This window comes from Columba livia, chromosome 4 (assembly GCF_036013475.1).
Source record: "Columba livia isolate bColLiv1 breed racing homer chromosome 4, bColLiv1.pat.W.v2, whole genome shotgun sequence".
Classification (NCBI taxonomy): domain Eukaryota; kingdom Metazoa; phylum Chordata; class Aves; order Columbiformes; family Columbidae; genus Columba; species Columba livia.
In genome coordinates this window covers 37,898,619-37,921,361 of record NC_088605.1, presented here as the reverse complement: position 1 = coordinate 37,921,361, position 22,743 = coordinate 37,898,619, and the positions used below count along the sequence as shown (strand labels likewise).

The following is a 22,743-nucleotide window of genomic DNA, read 5'->3' as shown; positions in this document are numbered from 1 at the left end:
GTTGTGAAGCAGTGGAACAGGCTGCCCAGGGAAGTGGTGGAGTCACCATCCCTGGAGATGTTTAAAAGACATGTAGATAAGGTTCTTAGATAAATGGTTTAGTTCTAGATATAGGTTATGGTTGGAATTGAAGATCTTGAGGGTCTCTTCCAACCAAAATGATTCTACGATTCTATCTTTGAGAAATGGTAGCCTGCATATGCTGTTGAAGAGCTGAAATACATTTGCTTTTTATTTTCTGGCTTTTGTACCACATGGTGTGGGTGTGGTTGTAGTATACAAGTTTTACTAAACTCTTTGGATAGTCACAGTGATACACACCTTTATGATTAATTTTACCTGTATGATAGAAAGTTATTATAAAACTAGAAGATACTCCTGTAAACTCTATACATATTTGACAATAGTATCTTTTTTCCCTTAGCGATTTTAAACAGCACAGTTTATATGGCAAAAATCTCAGAATCAAAAGCCTATTTACTTTGTTCACACTGGACATTGTCATGGTCCAGAACCTCGTAATAGCAGAAAGCCTTGCAATAGACCCTCAGTTCAGAAGGATTTATCAAATATCCATTCCACTCTACCCTACAAACCACAGGCCACTAACCAACATGCTGCTTCAGATCTGCATTAAAAAATCAAAATTCTGACCTGTAGTTTGTTACAACAGGACAGCAAGAAGGATAATACCAGTGCTAGACTTTGCACTGGCAGCAGGATTTTAATAGAATTAAACTCCTAGATAATCTTAGAAAGCAGACCATGATCATGTTGCAGAGAAAAGGTAAAGAGAAGGTCACTAGTACCCTGCCTAGGGGAAAATTCCATCTGCACAGCAAATTTGATGATCAGCTTGGCTTAAGCATGTGAACAAGACACACTAACAAAATATTTCAGTACCACTAGAAGGTCCAGTATACCCTGTCCAAGTGTGAATCCAAATTCTATTGGTTCAAAGGAAAACACAAACAAAAACCCTTAAAAATTAAAACAGACAAGAAAAAAAATAATAATAATTTATTGAAACCTGCAGACAGCCACAGGAGACCTCAAGGCATGTTAATGTACTGTAATACCATGCAAAACAAACAATCAAAAAAAAGACAACTGATAATCTCCATTCAACCTTCTTTCCACTCTCCTCTCAGATCATTAAATTGCATCATCATATTCTCTCACAGATTTCCTGCCAAAAACCTGACAGCTACACGCAAAGTACTCCATGGCATTGTTAGGTCTTAAAGACTGTGCATGTGCTTCCTTTTTGCTTATGTGAATAACTGTTATATAGCCAACGTGATTACTCACAGTGCGTGACATCAAATACATACATGTAAATCTTTGCAAGATCAGAGCCTTGGTCATTGATTTTCCAGATTTTGAAGTTCCTTATGTCTGTAATTTTAGAAGCATTATATTAACCTAAAATCAAGAGTAATATATGCATTTACAAGCATATCCTACTCATTTCCACAGCATTGGTGGTTAGTGTGAATCAAAGTTGTCCTTAGTACACTACTAGGACTATGAATTTTCCAGCAAAAGGGAAGTATTTTGTAGCAAATATAGTCAAGACTAAATAGAAGAAAAGCTTTATGGCTCAAAGAAGTAGATCTCAAGCTAATTATGAACACTTGCAAAACAAGATAGTGTTTCATTTATATCTAGTTCAGCCACCTTGTTAAGTAAATGGTGGTTAGATGCTATTGAATAGCATGAGAACCACAAAGAGAACCTGCAAGTGTTTATAAGGAACTTCAAACTCCTACCAAGAGGAAAGTCAAGATGGAAAGCATGGTTATGCTTATTTATAATGTGGAAAGTGTATGTTGATGAGAAGCAGCAGTCAGTCTCTCCGGAAGAAATTAGGAGGCTGAGAAAGTCTCTGAAGACAATGGTACTGCTGTATTCAAGCATCATAACAAGTAGGAAAAGCTTTTTATATATCTAACATACTCAGACTGCTTCATGAGACAGTAAATCACTGTATTTGTGTCAGTCAGTTAGAAATGTAGGTTCCTTTTCTAGGTTTAGCAACAAGTCATAAACAAAGGCAAACCATGTTAGGTGGTAAGCACTTCATGCTAAAGCTACTCAATTTAAAAAGCAATAATACAACATGCAATAATGTAATTTAATACCTTTATGAACAACACAGTGACCAGTAGTCAATTGTCTCTTTCTCAAGACAATTTCAAACGTTTACTTTCATCTTCAGTTATGCACACTGAGTTACTATTTACAATGACTTAGCAAACTACTACCCCTATAAGTTCACATACATGCGCTTTATTGGTACATAATCTTTATGAAGAACACTGTCCTTTAAAATATTTTAAGCTCTTTTTTGCCATATATAGAATTGAAAATGCTCTTGATTTTACCATTATTATTAAAAATCAAAATCTGTTAATGGACATTGGTTCAATTAAGTTTTTTCACAATGGACTATTCCAACAGCCATAGAGGTTGAATTTGGGCTCATTGCACCCAGTAGCAGCTACTGTATCCCCTTTCTGCTACTGTACCTACCTGTCCTGTTTAATATTGTACTCAGGTAGGGCACAGGAGCATTTGTCTCTTCTGAGTGACAGAAGCACCTTGTGCTCAGTTATTCCCCACCTCCTCCATTAAAAAATGAGCATATCAAACATAAGCATCCCACAGACCAGATCCAGCCTCCAAGTTGCTCCATGAATCTAGCAAAGAAATTACACAGAAATATGTAGCTGGAAATGGAATCTTCACCATAGAGGTCACAGATCAAGCAGGCCAGTGAAGAGTAAGAAGTTGCTGAATATAAATCACTTTGTACATATGGCATGAGGACATAATGTGGTATTTAGCTGGTAAAAGGCAAGGATTAATTTACTGGAAAGGTTAAGGAAACTTTAGCTTATCATTGCCATTCACTAACAGGGAAGGCAATCATCCATTGAATGATTTCACGGTTAGTAAGGTAATTCACAAATGCTCCCATCAGATTCCTTTTGATCTTTCAAGAGTATGTCTCATCTTGAACGAATATTCTTCTGTCTCTTGAATGAGTAAATGTTAATTCTCCTGTACTTTGTTAGGAAGGGTAGATATGCTGTTATATATTACTCAAACTATGTAATTAATTCTCCTTAACCAATAGGAATATCTCAGAATTTGCAGTACCTGTTAGTATTAGCAAAGGCTTATCACAAACCATGCAACATATGAAAGTTGTTCAGAGAGGTATCTACCAGTAGACTACATGCAGATGTCTTTGGCAGCATGCCTAGAAAGCCATGAAATTCAAGGTGTTTAGTAAATTCCCACATCATATTCTCAGGCCATTTGGGCTTTCTGGTCAAAATGTACAACTTGAATTTTCCCAAAAGACCAGGCAGACCTGAAATATGGGAGTCTTACTAATGTCTGCAGCATGCTTCTATAAGCCAACAAAGAGACTACAAGTTTATTTGGGACACATGCCACCATAATATTTGGAGACTGGACTTCTTATTTTTATCAAAGGATATCGGAAAGAGAACCAACCAAAACTGCAAATGTTTACTAATGGGAAATGTTAAAGAATGGTCCTAAGACTTAGGACTTTTTTACTGATAGAACAAGAACATTAGAATTACCAACAGGGCTAACTTTTCTGTGGCCTTCCACCTCCAGTGTAGACTTACAGGATTCTCCCTCAGCAGTCTGCACAATGTCTTGCTCACCACAGTCCAGATTCTCCTTGTCATATTAGGGAAACCTACCACAGCATCAACTTCCATGTGCAGATTCTAGTCTGTAAATATTAAGACCCAAAGCACTGAAAAGGTACTGTTAGTAACTTGCATTATATCAGAGCAGAAGACCCTTTGAAGGTGGAAAGCTTTTAACTTGATTCAAAATTATGCCAGCTGCTTACTATTGCATATAGCTTAATAGAGTGAGAGAAGATTTGTTGGGAAATCAGGGGGTGGCAGGCTTTGATTAATTACATAAAGAAAGCTAAGCTGATTCACCAGTAGTAGAGGGTGCCACTACACTGTAGAACCTCCCACACAGGCTACCTCACCTTGCTAAGCAAGGGTTAACAGTACCATCTTCTTTCACCAGAGAAATGAGGCCAATGGATCAACTGTGATAATGCTTTTCCATGAACGTTAAGTGATATACATTCATTTTCCAGCTACAAGAATCTTGCCTACCTCTCATTGCTTTTAAGATAAAATCAAACTTGCTCTCCCTCTTCCCCTTATCTATATGTAACTTCAAAATAGTTAAAAACTCCCCAAAGTTACAATATTACCATAGTAGTATTAACATAGTAATATTACAATATTACCAATATGTCATGAACATGGCGTGACTACTGTTTTACTTGGGTGAAAAATGTGTTTAAGTTACATATTCACTGTTTTAAAAAGATAATCTGAATTTATGCTTGTAATAACATTTTATGTAAAACTTCTCAAAGGATTTATTTATCAACATTAATCTACAAATATAAATCTAGTACTACTCTGGTCAGATTACTAACATTTCAGGTGGGGCCTTTTAAGTTTGAAATTATTGAACTTTATTACATTATGTCAACACCTTAAGGTTTTTTTTTCTTAAGAGACTGAAACAAAGGTTTGGAAGCCATTCGAAAACACTCTACCCTAAAACACACATTTTATTTATAAAGAAACTCCTAACATTTCCATCAAGGCCCACTATAGGTCTCTTCTGAAAGGCCAAATATTAGTATCTTTCATTCTTTTAACTCTAATATTGTCTTCGTCTATGTCTGTAACAATTTCAATCTTCTGAACCTTTCCAAAGGTCTTTCAAGGTATACTGCTTATTCCTTTTTTGTTTTCATCATCACAGAATCACAGAATGTTAGGGACTGGAAGGGACCTTGAAAGATCATCTAGTCCAATCCCCCTGCTGGAGCAGGACCACTTAGATGCAGTTACACAGGAATGTGTCCAGGCGGGTTTTGAATGTCTCCAGAGCAGGAGACTCCACAACCTCCCTGGGCAGCCTGTTCCAGTGCTCTGTCACCCTCACTGAGAAGTTTCTTCTCAAATTTAAGTGGAACCTCTTGTGTTCCAGTTTGAACCCATTGCACCTTGTCCTACCTTTGGTTGTCACCGAGAAGAGCCTGGCTCCATCCTCATGACACTCACCCTTTATATATTTGTAAACATTAATAACGTCACCCCTCAGTCTCCTCCAAGCTAAAGAGCCCCAGCTCCCTCAGCCTTTCCTCATAAGGGAGATGTTCTACTCCCTTATCATCTTCATTGCCCTGCACTAGACTACCATCATCCCTATAAAACTATTAGGAGGAAAGAACATATTGTCACCTCTTTAACTGTAGGAAAAGCTTTTTATAAATTTATATTGCTGGTTTGAGACAGTATTTTTCAAGAATTTGTATAAATTAATAATTTTAAATGTAGTCAGTGTTTTTTCCTAAGTATCCACATCTCTTACTTATGAAACATCTTATTTCTAAAATAGCTTATTCATGAAATTGACATACAAATGTCAAAATTACCATGAAGACTTAAATTCTCACACATCGAATTGAGGCTTGCATCTGCCTTAGGGCAGCTGGAATACTTTTTTTCCCTGTAAGAATATAGTTAAAAGTATAATTAGGTCCTATTAATGCTGGATTTTCATGCCTATGACTAGTATGTTGTTAAGCCTCTAAGAAACACAAAGTTTTCTACTGTTAACAGAGGCATTTCAATGCTACAGATTAAATAAGCAAGCAAGACTAAATTTACTTACATGTTTATCTGTGAATAAAAGCCTAGTGTATTGAATAATAATGTATTCAAATTGCAACTCTGTATCTCACCACTCCTAATGTAAGAATACTAAGCAAGGTAGTCTGTAGTTACTACATAAATGAGAATAACTCTTACAATATTAGAATAATGAACTTCAAATTCATGTTGAACATTATTTCATTTTTCTTTAATAAACCTTATTGATTAACTACTAATGAATATTAAGCAGGAAATATAGTGAGATACTTTGCCAGATGTTAAAATTTACTTCCATATTTAACATTGATTATGAAGGGAAATTATTTCCTCTGTTAGTGACTTTGATTGTCAGGTGAGTTATTATATCTGACACTTAGTACACACACACACTTTTAAGAATAAGCAACAATAAACATGATGAAAGCTATGACTATTCTGCTTTGAAGGAACAATGAGTAAAAATGAAAATATATTCCCAAAGGAAATAGAGATTGACCTCTTTCTATCATGTTTTCTTTAAGAATCAAGCATTGCAAAGCCAGGTTTTGTATGAAGAATATCAGCCAGCAAAAGTCTGCTACTTCTTACTTATAAGGCCAAATTTAAAAGCTGTTTCCAACTTACAAAATGTATTGTAATGCAGGAGCTCTATAAGACTAGATAGAGTACTAACTACATTAAAAGATCTAACTGAAGGTACAAGCATGGTTCACGTTTACCACTTCATTTACATTAAAGAACAGCTTTATTTACAAGTGAAAAACATTGAGATTTCCTCATTTTTATTTTAACCAACTTTCTAACAACAGTCAATTAAGAAACTGGACAACTGTTCTTGTTTAGAGGCAGATAAAAAGATTTAGAAGACCAAAACTGCAAAAGATGCCAGCAATTGCTTTGGCTGTTTTACTGTTGGTTTATTTGTTAATATGAAATAAAAATCACTTTCACCTAGCCTATAGAATTCTACTAACTCAGAGTCTGCCATTTCCCAAAAGTTACTGAAGTAAGAGGAAGCAATTCAGCCTCTCATGGCTGAAGCAGAGGCTGTGTGTATATATTAGTGATAGCATGCTAGACTCCTTATGAATTTCTTCTAAAACTCTGCTTAAAACTTTCCTTTACTGGCATGCTGTGGAAAAAATTAAAAAGCTTTAATAATAGGCTCCATGTGCACTTAAATCACTAATGCAAATCAAATACTAACTCATTATTTATTTTCTAGTATTCAGCCATTTCTTTTCACAATAATCTATATTTTTTGCTATCATACCAGTGGAACCTTATCTATTTTTGTTAGGTATACTACAGCCAATAAAGCTTAAGTAAAATTAGCTCTTTCTCACGTTTGATGCGGTACAAACACATATGCTCCATCCGTGCTCAGAGTTTATTTTATAAAGGAATTTTAACTACAAAATGAAGTTATGGATGAACCATAAAAAGGGCATATTTATCTATAATTTAGTGCATATCATAATAAGTATGTCTTGCTGTGCTACCAAATGTCTCTTTCTTCTAAAGGAGATACGTGGTGAGAATAATCCTAAATTCCACTGTGCTAAGTCCTGCACAAAGGAAAAAATTACAGCACCTGCCCTCTGAAAAGTCTTCTATTGGGATGAGTGGCTGGGGTTGGGGACATGGTTGCAATCTCAGTGTTTTTATGAAGCGAAGACCTGTTCTGCAGGAACTGGACTGATATATGTTTCCACATAGCAAAGCTGTGTGACGTCATTGTCTTTCAAACAGCGGCAGTTGAAATCCACCACTGACACATGCAAATTTATTCATGAGGTTTTCAAAATTAGCATGCATCCCTAAAGACATCAGTGAACCTTCTGCTTCTAAGTGGAGCTGATCATTTTTGAAAAATAAACCAATCAAATAAATTACAGGCTTTGGTTATCCTAGGTTTTCCAGACAACAAATTTGCAATCAGAGCTCTCAGTATGATACACTTCTAGGCATGTAGCATAATGCTAGTATTACAGAAATTGTGAACAAGTTGATATTTCTGAGATGTTATGACATTTTACTTTGTTAGAATATATTTTAGTGTTCACATATAACTTATATTTCAGCCAGATTTTCTACATACTTTCAGCTCTTGGACAGCTACAGTCAGCTGAGTAGCAAATACCTTTGAAACCTCCTCCCCAACCTCTACCAACTTGCAAGCAAGGGAAATATATCAAGGAAAAAAAGGGGGAAAAATAAGTGTTCCAACACTTTAAAAGAGAAAATTAATACAGTTTATTCTTACTTTCATTTTTTACAGCTTTACATATGAAACCTGCTGGACAGCAGCCTTATCTCAGTTTACCATGTTAAGGGTGCTGATGCCAAGAAAAAAAAACACACACAAACACATTTTACAAGGTCAATAGAAAGAAAACTGAGGAGGAAGGGGGGAAAGAAAGTAAGGAGGGAAGGAGAGAGGGAGGGGAGTTGTCCATTTATGCTTTCTAATCATTACTTTGAACTACAAAGTTTCTAGTAATTAATTATTTTCAGAAAACAAATGTAATATATTTCCCTGCTGACAATTTTACAAGATACAGCCACAAACAAATTGTGTTAAACGCTAAAATGTACAGAGACAATGTAAGGCAGAAGGTCATTTTTTGGAACGACAGTGGTAAGAATTATGTTTACACTTGTTAATATACTATCACATAAAATTCTCTAAAATAACAAGACTTCCAAATGTGCAAGCCTCTTACTAAAGCTATCTTTATTGTATTTATGAAATGCATCAATATGAAACTGTTCACTTCCATCATGGCTGCAAGCAAGACGTAATGCTGTTCAGTGGGAGGTTCAAAGCATCTGGTGTGAAGAGCACAGGAGCTGATAAGCAGTGACAATTTATACTCCCATCGATTTTGTGGAAAGCAGAGGAGAAAGAAATAAAGAAACAGTTCCAGTCGAGGTGGCAGGAGGACAAAAATCAGAATATATTATAGTTGCTGGGATACTACCGTTAGAAAACCTAGTCCAGATGACCTGGAACTATACTATGGGTATCAATTAAACACTTAAACAGAATATTCTAAATGAAAGGAAAAACCAACCAACCAACCAAAAAAAAAAAAACACAAACAAAACCAAACAAAGAAACAAAAAACCCAACCCACACACCAGGAACTATGAAAGAGAAGTATCAAATCACACTAGTAACAGCCCATATTTTTCAAATGTAAAGTCCAAACCCTAGAGAGACCCACGATTTCATAATCATCCCTATACTACAATTCCAAAACCTGCATTCAAGCACTCAAAATAAATTAAAAAATGAAAGCATTTTTTCATTTTCCTCCTGAATTGCAATTTTTCTTCAAAGTCTAAATACATTTTTAAAGTTCTTGTAATCCAAAGTGTGAACACAACAGGTTGAAGTGACAGGTTCACAAGTATGGTCACAGCAACTAAGCAGCATCCCCTTCCACACCAATGAGGAAAAATACATACAATTTGCAAGCTCTTAACATTCTCCTGTCACTGTCTGTGGTGACAGCTGGGTACCACTAAAGGGAAAAAGGGCTGAACACATGGCATTGTAAATGGGGGGTGGGAGGTAAGTAGTGTTAGCTGTTGTAATCACACTATTAATCACACAATTTTGAGTGGTGATTGGTCATTCAGCTGCTTATCATATGAACAATGAGGACACAGTTTATCAATGTTCTTTTAATAAATAGAATAATTCACTTTTTTCTGATTTATTCTCTCTAATAAGTATTTAAAGATTTGCATTTCCCCCTGTTCCTTCAGTCAATATCATTCAGTAACAATGAAGTATATTGATTCAGTGGTCAAACAGTTTAACTCACTTGTTTTAAGCAGGAAAAAAAATGCATTTCAGACTTTAAAAAAACTAATGTCATCAATTTCTGAATGTAAAACACACTAATTAATTTGAACCATACAATAAAGGCATTGACTTTACATTTAGGAAAAAAAAAAAAAAAGTCTTGTACTTTCTCATTATTTCTGCCATTTGCAAATAATGAAATTCAACTGAAGAAACTGCTGAAATCACCAACCAGATACTAATCTATTTATCTATAAACATAAGTATGTATACACACAGAAGGGGAACATATATATACTCCTTTAGTCTTCTCATGACTACATACTCTGCATCTAAATCCAGTCAAGACCATAAACAATACAAAGCTGCATTCTGTCTAAATGGGTCACTTATAATGAGAAAGAGTGACATTTACATGTAGAACGCAGATTGATCAGGGAGTGGAAAAGCAGAATATGGCATCAGTGCAGAAAAATATGCCTTTACAGGCAACTTATATTAAATTATTTGGCAAGTTCCTAAATCCTCCTCAAAAATGGAAGTGAATTAAAAATAAATGCAAAATGAAAAATACACATTATGTAATGTGGTAAATATTCACTAAGATTACACTTTCTGCTTGCAATAAAGTAAAGGGAAGAAACCTTGATTCCTTTCACTACTGTAATGTCACTTGTACAGAACAACACCTAAGTGAAAAGACTAAAACCACTATATTTCTTAGAGATCCACAAATTAATAAACAGTCTGCAATAATATCCAGTTGCACCTTTAAGTGCTAACACATCCCATCACGTTCAGTTATTTTCAACTTGAACAGAAACAGCGAAACAGAAATGCTCTACACTTGCTGTGTACATCTTGCTAAAGCAATTTCAGCTGCAACGTGCAAACAAATTTTGGCAAAATGCAAATCTGTACAATACAAATATGGGAACTATAGCAAGGCTGCTTCAACACTTTGCAAAACAGAAGTGGGAAAAAAGCAGAGGGAAATTTCAATACTGCCTAAATAATTAAAAAAATACACCCCATGTCTTTGTTCAGTCTGGACTCTTATTCAAGGTGTAAATACTGGTTATATTGTTAGATATCCAACTGCAACTGGCTCCAAATATTGTGTGAGTAGCTCTCTCATAGTTCACACTAGACTCCCTTGACCCAGCTAGACAAGCGTGAAAACATGAAATAAATGGAATGTTAACAAAGACTGGTCGGGAAGCAGGCTGCATTAAACGCTTGCAATATTATTAGTATAGATGTAAAATTTGCTATTTAGGTTCTTTTAAGGCTAGATATCAGATGACAGTCACTATATTAATGCTAGGTGCTATTGCAGAGAGATAAATGAAGTAAATGGTAGGAAAGAAAAAAAGATCTTTCCCCATCTGCCACATAAGGATATTCAGTAACATTACAACATGCTGCTAAAGCAAACAAGGAACTGCAAAATAAAAATCTCATTGCAAAAAAGAAAGCAATTTTATCACAATACCTTTCTGTGTTTGTCCCTCTTCCATATTCTCTTCCATGGCTACCTTTCTTCACTAGAAACAGCCACAGAGAATTAATCAAAAGCTTCAGTCAGATGCAGGAAAAAGTGTGGATTTTTTTTTCCCTGGGAAGCTCCAACAGCAGAGGCTTAGGCAAGTCCTCAGAGCTTAGCTAAGGCTCCCTCACTCTCCTTGTTTGCTTGGAGACAGGCTGTCAAGTGTAATTTCATTCAAATTACTCTTCCGTGAAGATTATCAATTTTTCTTCTCAAAGCTGCCCATTGTGTACCACTGTAAGCAGGTATTCAAATGAACAGCCTGTGAATTTTGGGGGAAAATTTGGTCTGAGCCCTTATGGCAATGACATGGATTCATAAGCCTCACTTTGCACATAAAATGGAGAAAAGAAATTGAGGTTTGTATTGAAAACTGTGTTTTAAATTGGAAACAGGCTGTACTGAAAACAGATGGAGGGGTGTCCTCCTAACGGGAAGCAGACCACCAACCCATAATTCCCCCTATTTGCTACTGAAGTGGGAAAGCCCAGATGCCTGTGGGTTCTTTATGCTGTATTCCTTCTCTCTCTCTCCCCCTCCTGCCCCCCCCTTCCCCTTCCTTCTGTATCAGCACATTTAAGAATAATATGATTCTTCATTTCCCTCATTCTTGTATATCTGTGTCATCTGGAACTAACAACAGATATACGTTATTACCTCTATAATATTCTCAAGAACAGATTTATAACAGTACTATATTGTATGCAACTGTGTATTCATAGACACATACAAGCACAATTTCATATGTGACATTAATAACTGCAAATTATATGCACCCTACACATTATCTGTCAGTGCCACAGCAAATAGGAATTTAGGAGCAGTTCAGAGTTATAAAACAGTACTTGCATCATTTTTTTTTCTGATTGCTAATATCCAAATTGACTGTACACTTGAAATCCCTATTAAAAGAAACAATGGTGAAGCAGCACATGTGTATGTGAGGTATGTATGTGAGGAAGCATGTACAAACGTGCATACTGTTAGGAATTTACTCAGGAAAAGCATAGGTTAAATACATTGTGAGGGCACCTACTCATTTGGGGAGCTCTGCAGTCTGATTTGGAATGCAAATTGGACGCTGCAGTCTAGCAATAAATTACCATCTTTGTACCTTAGTCTACAGAGTAGAATGTAACATCATTTTAAGACTCATCATTTCACCAAAAGTTAAATTGGAACAAGTCAAATTTTTCTTTACAGTTTTCACTTCTCATCCTTCTAGGGAAAACAGTGACTAAAGCTTATTTGTGTTAACATATAAATTATAACTAGCTCATCCATTTATTTTATGATATCTAAATAGATTGACCTAGTGCTGCCGTCTAAGTCCCCGAAACAAGAATAAAGTTGGTTTGAGTTTGTTTTGTTTGTCTGGTCAGGGTTCTTTTGTTTGTTTGGGGTTTTTTTGGTGTTTTGTTTTTTTGTTTGGTTCATTGGGGTTTTTTTATGCTGTTGTTGTCTCGCTCATGTTTGGGGGGGTGCTGGTTTTTGGGGTTGTATTTTTTTTAAAACACAGTTTGTATATAAATCTTTTCAAATCTGGTTCATACCGGTATATATTTTATAGATGAAGTTAAATTTTTATATATAATTGAATAACTGAATGCACATTCATTTAGTTACCCAATGTATTTCCTACTCCTTTTTTCCTTTTTAATTCACCTTTCTAGAACTCTATTTTCTGGAATAACTGAAAAACAATAATCAGTTTTTTTAGTTCTCAGATCTAACTGATCATTTCAAAATCAACACATCGAGACTTCCCACAGACATGGAAGTGCTCTGACATCATAGCATCTAAGTGCCTTCCACCTTTCTAGGAATTATTCCTTCAGTCAGAATTTTTTTTAAAGGAATATTTATTTTAAAACAGAAGATTTCCTGTGTAAGTCTCCTCTGTAATACTTCTTTTTCAAAGCATCTTCTTACATAAGTATTAATAAATCTTCATATTTTAAAAAGTGTCTGGCAAATATTTTACTTAGTGTGACAATTGCTTCTACGCTTTATTTTTTCCTTGATAGCACCAAATATGTGAGGTAACCAACCTCTTTGGCAGGGATATTTGCAACAAAGGAATCTATAGGTTGCTTGCAATACCAAATGACCTCATTACTTGAAACAATCATGCAAACTTTGTTTCAAATATAAAAAGTATCTAAAAAAAAAAAAAGGCTGGAAAGAGATAGCTGGGAGAGGATACAATAAAGATTGTACAATAATCAGTGAGAAAAGAAAGCTGAATAAGAAACTTGTTCAGTACAGGGAGTGGGCTGCAAAGAAAGTAAACTCACAAGAAAGCAAGGGCACAGTATACAATGTGTAATTAAGCTGTGGAAATTGTTACAGAAGGGCCTTGTAGAGGGGAGGAAAACAAAACAGCAGCAAGGAGAATCTGAATCACAGTGAGTCATGGATATGAAGATGTACCTCTGAATCAGGAGTTCCCAAGCTCCAAATTATTGGAGAGTCAGGAATATTTAGTGTAAAAGTTTTATTTTCTTGTTATATTACTTATGCTTTTGTACACAAATATATGAGATGTTGGGCTGAGTGTATCCTTGGCCTAGTCCCCACTATGGTCATTTTCACATCAGGTTTACACAAGCCTTCATTTTAATGACAGGACTTCTAGCTTCCTAAAAAGCCTACACTCTTATGTCAAAGGTTAAGATGAAATAACAGTAACTGGTGAAGCAAAATACGGCATTGCCAAACAATGGCTTTGAGCTTCCCCTGACCCCTTGCAATGATTTATTTTTCTGCATAGATATTATTGCCATAAAGGTACTAACAGGGACTCTTGTTAAACACCAACTTCTCCAAACTACACAAATGTCAAAGCTCCTTCTTAAGAGGATGCTGATTAGTTTCAGGTGCTATTAACTGGCCACTAATTCACAGCTCCTGTGTGAGCATGTGCAAGAGAGGATGTGAGAGAGAATTTATGTCAGCTTCTGCCATATTTAACTGCATTTTATTAACATATTAATCTTGAGACAGAAATCTGCCTCGTAGATGATTCTTTAAAAGCTACTCCAAGATGAAATTATGAATAGGTGTTATCCCTAAAATCAAACAACAGGAAAGCTCTGCAAGTATTAAGAAGAGTAATAAACAAAATCAGAAAGTGCCAACTTTATGTGATTTTTCTAAGCAGCAACCATAGGGGCTTTCTTTCTTCTGCATACTGTGAAATGTATTTACCACCAGTTACGCACAAGCTCCTTCTGTTCAAGCCATACTCAGAAACTACCCAAGCTGTGAACCTGCCCTTTCTGAGCACATTTCTGCCACAGAAAAAAAAAAAATAAATATTTTAGTAGGAACTACATGCGATTGTCTAAAACTCCCTCTTGAGATGAGATGAGATGATGAGATTATTGGTGCAAGTGATCATTGGACAACCACACCGTTTGTAAATGGCAAGGCAAGACAGAACATGCAACTGTCTAATGAGACTAAATAAACAGTTAATCAAGAGAATAATTAGAAGTTGATAACATTAACAGATCCCCTGGTGTCCATTATGATATTATGAATTGTAGTTGAGCACTTGCAGCTTTAAACAGCAAGACACTAGACTTTTACTCCCAGTTTGGTGTGGTCTTCAAATCAGTTCACCACTCCATCCTTCCATCCTATTGATTTTCAACTAGATAATAACGATAATGTTGTGGTACAACGATGTCTTGATACCTAATTTAAAAGTACAATGTTATTAATGTTGCTAATACTACTACCTAAATAAATGAGCAAGAAAAATAAAAAACCAGCTCAAATTACCTCAGCTATGTTGCAATGCTTTGCTTAGGACTGCATGAACAATATGTGATGGACCTGGGGAATGAAGCAATACCTGTTCTTTGTGTTTCAGGGGAATTCACATTGGACTAATGCCCATCAGGTCTCACAGACTGACTGCCCTTTAGGGGCTGGGGCAGTATAAGGTGCACTTCTTGAAAGCATGTTCTGGTTTGATTATAAGAATAACCACCTCTGTTCTTAAAGAATATTCTGTAATATAAAACAACATACAGCAGGTGGGGAAAACTGGGACATTGACTTCAAAAGCTCACTCCTGAACTCACCAGAACACTAATATAGACGCAAATGCAGTAATTATTTTATGAAAATTAGGCAGATTATGGAAATCTGTAAAATGTTCACAGAAAAAAAAAAAAGAAAAACTGGATGCTCAAATTTGATATTTAGAGTGCTCCATGATTAATATTTCTATTTTATATTCAAAACAGAAATACAACTATAAAATGATGGCACAGGGCACAAGATATTTCAATTTTGGAATATACCAAAAGAGTAAGGTTAGAGGAAGCACCGAGAAGCTTTAAGACTTCCACAATGTGTTTAATTGCCTGTTCTGGGACGTGCATTTCTTATTTACAGCTTCACAAGATACTTGTCAAAATTAACAAACAGCACATGGTCCATTTCAGAGTTTAACTCATGCCGAACATTCACACAAGTGTCCAGGGAAATGAGAAATGCTTAATGACATGAAAAATTATCCGAATTAGTGGTGAAATGAAATGTTAAGAGAGGAAGGAAGGAAGCAGAAGGCAAAATGTAGCATTGATAGAATACTGTTGCTCATCCCATTGATGGGATTGTGTATAGTTCTACTAATTCCCCAAAATTATGTTTCTGGGGAAATTACATTATTCTAAAGGAACAAAGTACCAATTTAGAACAGGTAGTTATCAAAGAAATAGCAGGATGGTCATTTAACAAAGACATTTTGGTATAGGACTTCACATGACACAAGTGAGTCTACTACTACTTAAAATAAATATTTCCATTCTGACTAATACAATCAATCATTGTTTGTTAAACAGAGGTAAAAAGAAAAAGTGATTTGCAAACACAAGAAAACTACCAAAGAGTTTTGAAAGGTTATTCTAATCCTATTTGTGCTCAAGTCTGGACATTACATTTGACAAAAGTATAATAGACATCCTTTCTTTAACAACCTTAATTTATTCTCATTTCTTTGTACAAGCTTCTAGAATCTAACCCTTCTAGCAACCGAGATTTTCTTGAAGAGAAGACTGTGAAGGGTGAAGGAGAACTCCTTGCATATAGCCTTATTAGGTTCTATACTAATAACCACTAACATAATTATCATGTTCAGAAAAATTAACCCCTTTGTGAAATTCTCATCTGGTTAAAAGTATTTATTCACTGAGAAAATCTTTCACCATTGTGTATGATATCCAGCCTTAAAACACAACATATAAGAATTTGTTCCTCTTGGTACTCAAATGTATTTAACTCACATGGTTTCAATCCAGAGAACATAGTAAAAACTGATTAATAGGACCCCTGATTCAGAATACCAATCTTAATAAACATCCAGACTATTATCTGTAGCCATTGTATTATCCATAACTTAAAACCTTTAGTCTGACTGGATATGTTTCATAATTATTATCAGTAAAGTTTTACTTTTGAAAATAAATAAAGCTTTCCTAATTAAAAGGAGTTAACACTGCCAATACCATCCACCTGAAATTCTGAAGAACTTGAAACATTTTGATAACTATAAATAAGAAAATTATGCCTTTTTTAACTGGCCAAGAGTGAATTGATACCTTTGGAAACAAAAGTAATTGGCCACACTCCCAAAGGGTACTATTACTCATTCAGTAAGCTTTAACTCTGAAAAGATACTGACTGGTCGAGGGAATCATGGAGGACAGCCAGCTGAACATGAATGTGAGACAGTAAAAGTCAAGGAGATCCCTAATACCACATTTATACATGAGGGATTCTAAACTGTATGGCTAGATGCTCCACGTGGACACTCTAAGTCTCAGCTCTGAGCCTGTGAGTATATTTAAAGCCCAATGGCAGCTGGCTGTTGTCATCCCCTTTCAAAATTGGAGGCCATGGCATAAGCACAACATTGTGGTCATCCAAGTGAACTCTCTTCCGCTCAGATAGTATTGTGGGTAGTAGACATACTGATAAATACCCATATTGATGTGTATTGGATGTCCTGAGAAAAAAGAACATTTCACATGGCAGTACACACACACACCCACACCCACACACACACACCCACACACACACACCCACACAGAGTTCTAGTGGCCCTACTTTTAGGACTATCTCCAGGGCTCTTCACCAACCTCAACAACACTGTGATTGTATTCTGAGATTTCCTGCTGGTGTAACTACTATTGAAATATTCTATGTAGTTTTTTGGCTCCATCAATGTAAAGATGTTGATGAAAAATTGAGGTACTTCAAAAATTGGCCACAGACACAGTTAAGGAAAACACCCTTTCAATTAAAAAACTCAAAGTGATTAGTCTAGTAAATTTAACAAAAGAGTTAAGAAGCAACTACATTACATCAAAGTATCTACAAGAAAACAAATCTAATTGAAAGCTGCTTGAGTTAGTTAGCATTGCTGGAATTTGAAACTAGACAAATTCAGAATATATTTTTTGTTCAAATTTTTCTTCAAAACAGCAGAGAAATTCAGCAAGATCGTATTCTTGAACACACAAAAGAAATTAAATCTCTGACATTTTCCTAGTTATACTATGGTTTAATTAGGTCATAGGAATTCTCTGATTAATTCCTGCACTCTCCATGAGTTTGGACTAGATGACCACACTAGTCTCTTCTGTTTTTTTAATCACTTAATTAATTAAAGCTGTAATTATGTTTGCTGAGAGATTTCATATCTTAATGTGCTCTGAGATTTCCTTGACTTCTGTGGTCTTTGTACACCAAAATGTTCATTCAAATAGCTTCAAAATTTAGATGTCTGATATATGTAAGAATTAGTTAAAGCCAAGACCTTTGCTTTTTCTTCCCACCAGTGTTTTGGAATAAGTTGCTGACACACAGTGATTAAAGATGTTGCTTACCCCCCATGTAACAGTATGCATATCACCCTGTCTGCTGATGCTCCCTTAGTGGTAGCAGTCTATTAAAGCATTCAAGTTTCTATTTGGCTCTCTAGTGTCTCTCTCCTGTGTCCAAAGTTTGAGAAATTTCTGAAAGCACCTTTTGATGATTTCAAAAGGCTGTACTTGTTCTAACCCTTTCTCTTGTCAAGGACACACAAGTCCCTTGACGACATTTACCTCTAAGCTAGGAGCTGAGAAGGCAGCAGAGCAGAGAACAACATGCAACATACACACAACATACAAATAAAGTAACAAGAACAGATAAACATAACAGTAGGGAAAAAAAGTGGCAGGGAGGAAGATAAAAATCCACAGAGAAGAGTGCACCTTTTTTTCTAAATGGTCCTATCAGTCACATCTTGCTTCCACTTAGTGAGAAAGAAGAGTGACCATTCCCATTGGGAAACAGCAGCTTCCCGTAGGAAAGAAATCATCACATTTTTACAGCTGAACTTATGCCCCCTCACTTCCATCACAAAATTCAAAGCAACATTAAAACAAGGTCAACTATTTATTACCCACATCCCACCTGCAAGATTCAGATGAAAGAGTTGATTTACACTTAGTGATGGGCTATTTCTATAAACTTATCCATTGCTTCTGCCTGCCAATTCAGGTTCTAAAGTTTCTCCACATGAATCACAACACAGAAGAAATAGCCAAGTTACTGCACATGGATAGCACACAAACCACAGAATAGCAAGCGACCCAACAGACTACCTGCAATAACCAAGTTGTGCTCTCTCCATCGCTGTACAAATTTTAGTTTAGACATGGTCTTTGTTCACACATTATTTGGCTCAGCTTTGCAGTTAAGTCTTTCAGATATCACAGGCCATAAGAAGAATAATCAGGAATTACTAATGCCTGGCTTTCCATACTATGGAGTGAAAAGTGATGTGAAATAAACTGAAACCAAAATAAAACTGTAGGAATTAAAGATGCCAGGTTTTAAAACAAAAGTCCATGGGAAAAATTCTGATGACCTTACATAGAGCTGAAGGTGTTATTGACTCTCAACAGAAACTCAGAAAACACAGACATGAAAAGTGTTGTGGCTTTTTAATCTGTTGCTTTTCAGAACTGTAAAATTAATAGGTTGCTATATACATTTAAAAAAAAATAATAAAATCAATTTTGAGACTGTCTATTTTATATTGATGATTTTCTCATGAGAAGAGCAGCACATTACAGCTTCTCATAAACCACATAGAAATATTAATGAAAATTATGCATCTAAGACCATCCATGCATCATGAAGTACATGGGAGGCACAGGAAGGACACTGAGGAGGTCATTTTGCTTCAGAGAATTTTCACGTTAGCTAAGGTAGAATATTATGGAAGATTCAGCTAGCTGAGCTTTATAGAATATATATGAAGTTAGAGAAAGAAAAGAAAAAAAAAGGACACAACAAACCAGATGTCCTAGAATGGCAGTAAATATTTGGTTGCTAATGAGTTCAGATGTCCCACTGCTGACTCTTTTCTTCAAGGTCTGGTTAGGGAGCTACAGTAGACTCTTTGTGTAGATGCCAGCTACATTTTTGCTTCCCCTGGCCTTTTCTCTAACTGTATTCATTTTATCCAAGCTCTGAAGGGAATAAGGAAGGAAAAACAAGCCAAAAAAAAAAAAAAAAGAAGATTAGCAGTAGAGTGAAAAAGAGAAACAAGCAAAATACTGCTCTGTGGGTCTTCCCACTGGCACAGAAACCTCAAGGCTTGTGGAGAATTGTGAAGCTGGCTACAATCATAGATGTTTAATGCTTATTTTAAGGTTATGTTTGGTTGTCTGTGTTTATTTGCTAAATCTGGTGAGATCACAAATATTCTATTTGTAAAATAATGAAAGTTAAACTGTCCTTGTAACAATTTACCAACAAGCTTTCTACTCCTTAGTATATTCTCTAATGAGCAATGCATCACTGTCTCTGATGGCCTACATGTGACGAATATAAGGAATGTAAATCAGGAATCATTGTTATTCTCTTAGAGTGATGGTCATGACCAAAAAAAAAAATAATAGATTGCACACTTCTAACTCTCTTGGGAGAGAGAAGTACTAGATAGATAGATAGATAGATAAACATATAGATAAGTTTATAGATAACTTTTATAAGTCTACATGCATGTGTATGTATATGTGTATGTAGATAGATAAATATAAAACACAGACACATATATACTCCTATGATCTTCTGTGCAGCTGCAAAATATTTAAGAAATGAGACCTTTCTGCAATATGCACGCCCAGTGACAAAAGGCATGTAAGTCCTGTCCTAACAGAACATAAACAAAGTTCTGCACTGTGTCCCTCACCCCACCCCCTTATCACTCCTAGAAAATCAGAGAAAAATATTTAAAAACCGTAACTGAAATTGACTGTTCGACTACACGCTACAAAAGAACAGTTTATAAATATCTTCCATGAGCTCTGGTATGATGATGCTGGTTCAGCAAACTCCCTGGATCCTGTAATCCCTTTTTTAATCTCTGTTATGTACTCAGTGCCTTTGAAAGTAGCATACAATATCCTCATTGCACAGCAACATTACAACAGAACAGGTTGGGGAAACTAACTTTGTAACAAAACCTTTTTTTTTTTTTTTTTGAAGGGGCACATTCTGGGTGATATTCAAGCTAAGATTCCTTTAAAAACTCTAATTGGAATCTCTTAATACAACATGATTAGAGGATCTTCCTAATCTGGAAAACTAAATCACATAAATGGATTGGCAGATCAGTTTTCAGATGACCAAAAAAAAAAAGGTTCCCACAAAGAGAGTAAAAGCTGTTGAGTAAAACACAGCAAACCAAACCACGTCTCCTGAATTATCACCTTTAAACTAGTGTAAGGAAACTGATTTGTGTTTTAGACATTGGACACCTCTAAGCCTGCTTTGCACTTATTAAAATTTCGTGTTTTAACAAGTGAGGCATTGTACTCTCTACTCCAGAAGTCTCACCAAATAAAAGTATCACAAAATATGTTTTTCACTAATCTCTAGATAAATATAATAATTTAGAAGCCAACATTTACCCTGATAAGAGATTATAATGAAGTTAACTGATCTGTCTCTCAAACTATGGTCCAAAGCATAATTTGAATGGAAAATTCTGGCTGAATAAAATCAGGATTTTATATATATTTTTTTATATATATATACATATATTCTGATTGTGTTCATGATATTTATCCTATTAGCAAAAAAAAAAAAAAATTGTTTTACCATTAAGAATTCAGGTGTGGGTCACAGTAATGCAAACACTCTTCTTAATTGTGAAATAAATTATAAACATTAAGATTCTTTACAGCTTTCAGAACATATCGCTTACCATTGTAGATAACAATAATGCACACTTATTTAAAAAAACTATTTTCTAACCATTTAAAAAAAAAAAATTATACTTAGCATGCAGTACCTAAAAGAACTAATCTGAGATGTTCAAGTGTGAAATAATCACCTGCACAAATTTTTTAAAGGACAAGTTTAATAAAACACTAACTTACTAGTGTCCCTTTTACAATTATCCTGCACTAACATGATACTTTATTCATTTTTTAAACAATTAGTTATGATACCTGTAATAACAATAGGGATCAAAATATCATACCTTTGAGTGTTTTGTTTATTTTTAAAGAGAGTGGTTTGTGCATATTCTAATGTAAATATAGTTTTGCCTTGAGTGAAGACATTAATAAACTAAACACATCAGTATGAAGGGAAAACAATCAATGAGACACTGTAATACTAGAATTCAAAATATACAGCAAAACACAGAAAAAGCTATGACAAGACAGAGAAAAACAAGAAAGAATATCAACCATCGTTTTACTTAATTTCAAATAGGTAACTCTGTAGAAATAAGGAAACTTGTTAAAAACAAATAAACAAGACAGCCAAAAAAATGAATCCCCACAGAAGGCATAAAAACTCCTGATGCACAGCATGCACCTAATCTAAAGATTTGGGAAAGAGTGGAAGCTGGCATGGATATATATGGCATTTACTATAACTAGCAGATTTTTCCCTGTTTTTCATCCTCTAAACAGGCTATGTTAATTTATTATTTCAAGTTCGCAATATCTACCTTTTAGGAACTCAGATGCAGTTGTCACTCACTACATACATATTTCATTATATTAACTTTGGAAGGAAGGATGAAATATTGTATCAAACCAAAAACAATGGCAGATGAAAGAAGAGACATTCTATAGTTTGCTTCTAAAGTACGATCTCTTTTAACATTTCCCTCCTTTTCTCAGAAGCAAGTAACACACACCTTTAGAGCAGAGGAGCAGAGGGTCAAATCATATGCAGGCTGAATCATGTGTTGTCTTTGAATCAGCACAAAAAGGTTCATTATTTGCCTTTTTTTTTTTTTTTTTACAGATATTGTGTGCTTACAATGCTTCAACTAATTTTAACATGTATGTACAGAAAAAACTGTTACAGTGGGAGCCATATTTGAAGACATAATGAGGAATTAGTGATCCTGAGGTATACCCCGACCCAACTAAGTCTCTGCAGCTAGTACTCGTATCTTAGCCTAAGTGACCATTGAATGACCCCACAGTATGTCTTGCCATGCTGGCTTGCAGGTGTTACAGGAGGACATACAGGTGGTGTAGGTGCTACAGGAGAATGGTCCTGTCTAATGTTCTAACATGTGTGACCTGCCC

General features: G+C 35.4%; 1 protein-coding gene across 1 annotated transcript in view; it reads right to left on the bottom strand.

The window, feature by feature from the left end:
* Window positions 1-11,655, bottom strand: part of GPM6A (glycoprotein M6A) — a 110,291-nt gene extending 98,636 nt beyond the window's left edge. Inside the window, exon 1 of the mRNA XM_065061311.1 lies at window positions 11,060-11,655. Within this exon, the coding sequence (XP_064917383.1) occupies window positions 11,060-11,096 (37 nt within the window). The 5' untranslated portion in view covers window positions 11,097-11,655. The remainder of the gene's footprint in view (window positions 1-11,059) is intronic.
* Window positions 11,656-22,743: the final 11,088 nt, after the last annotated feature.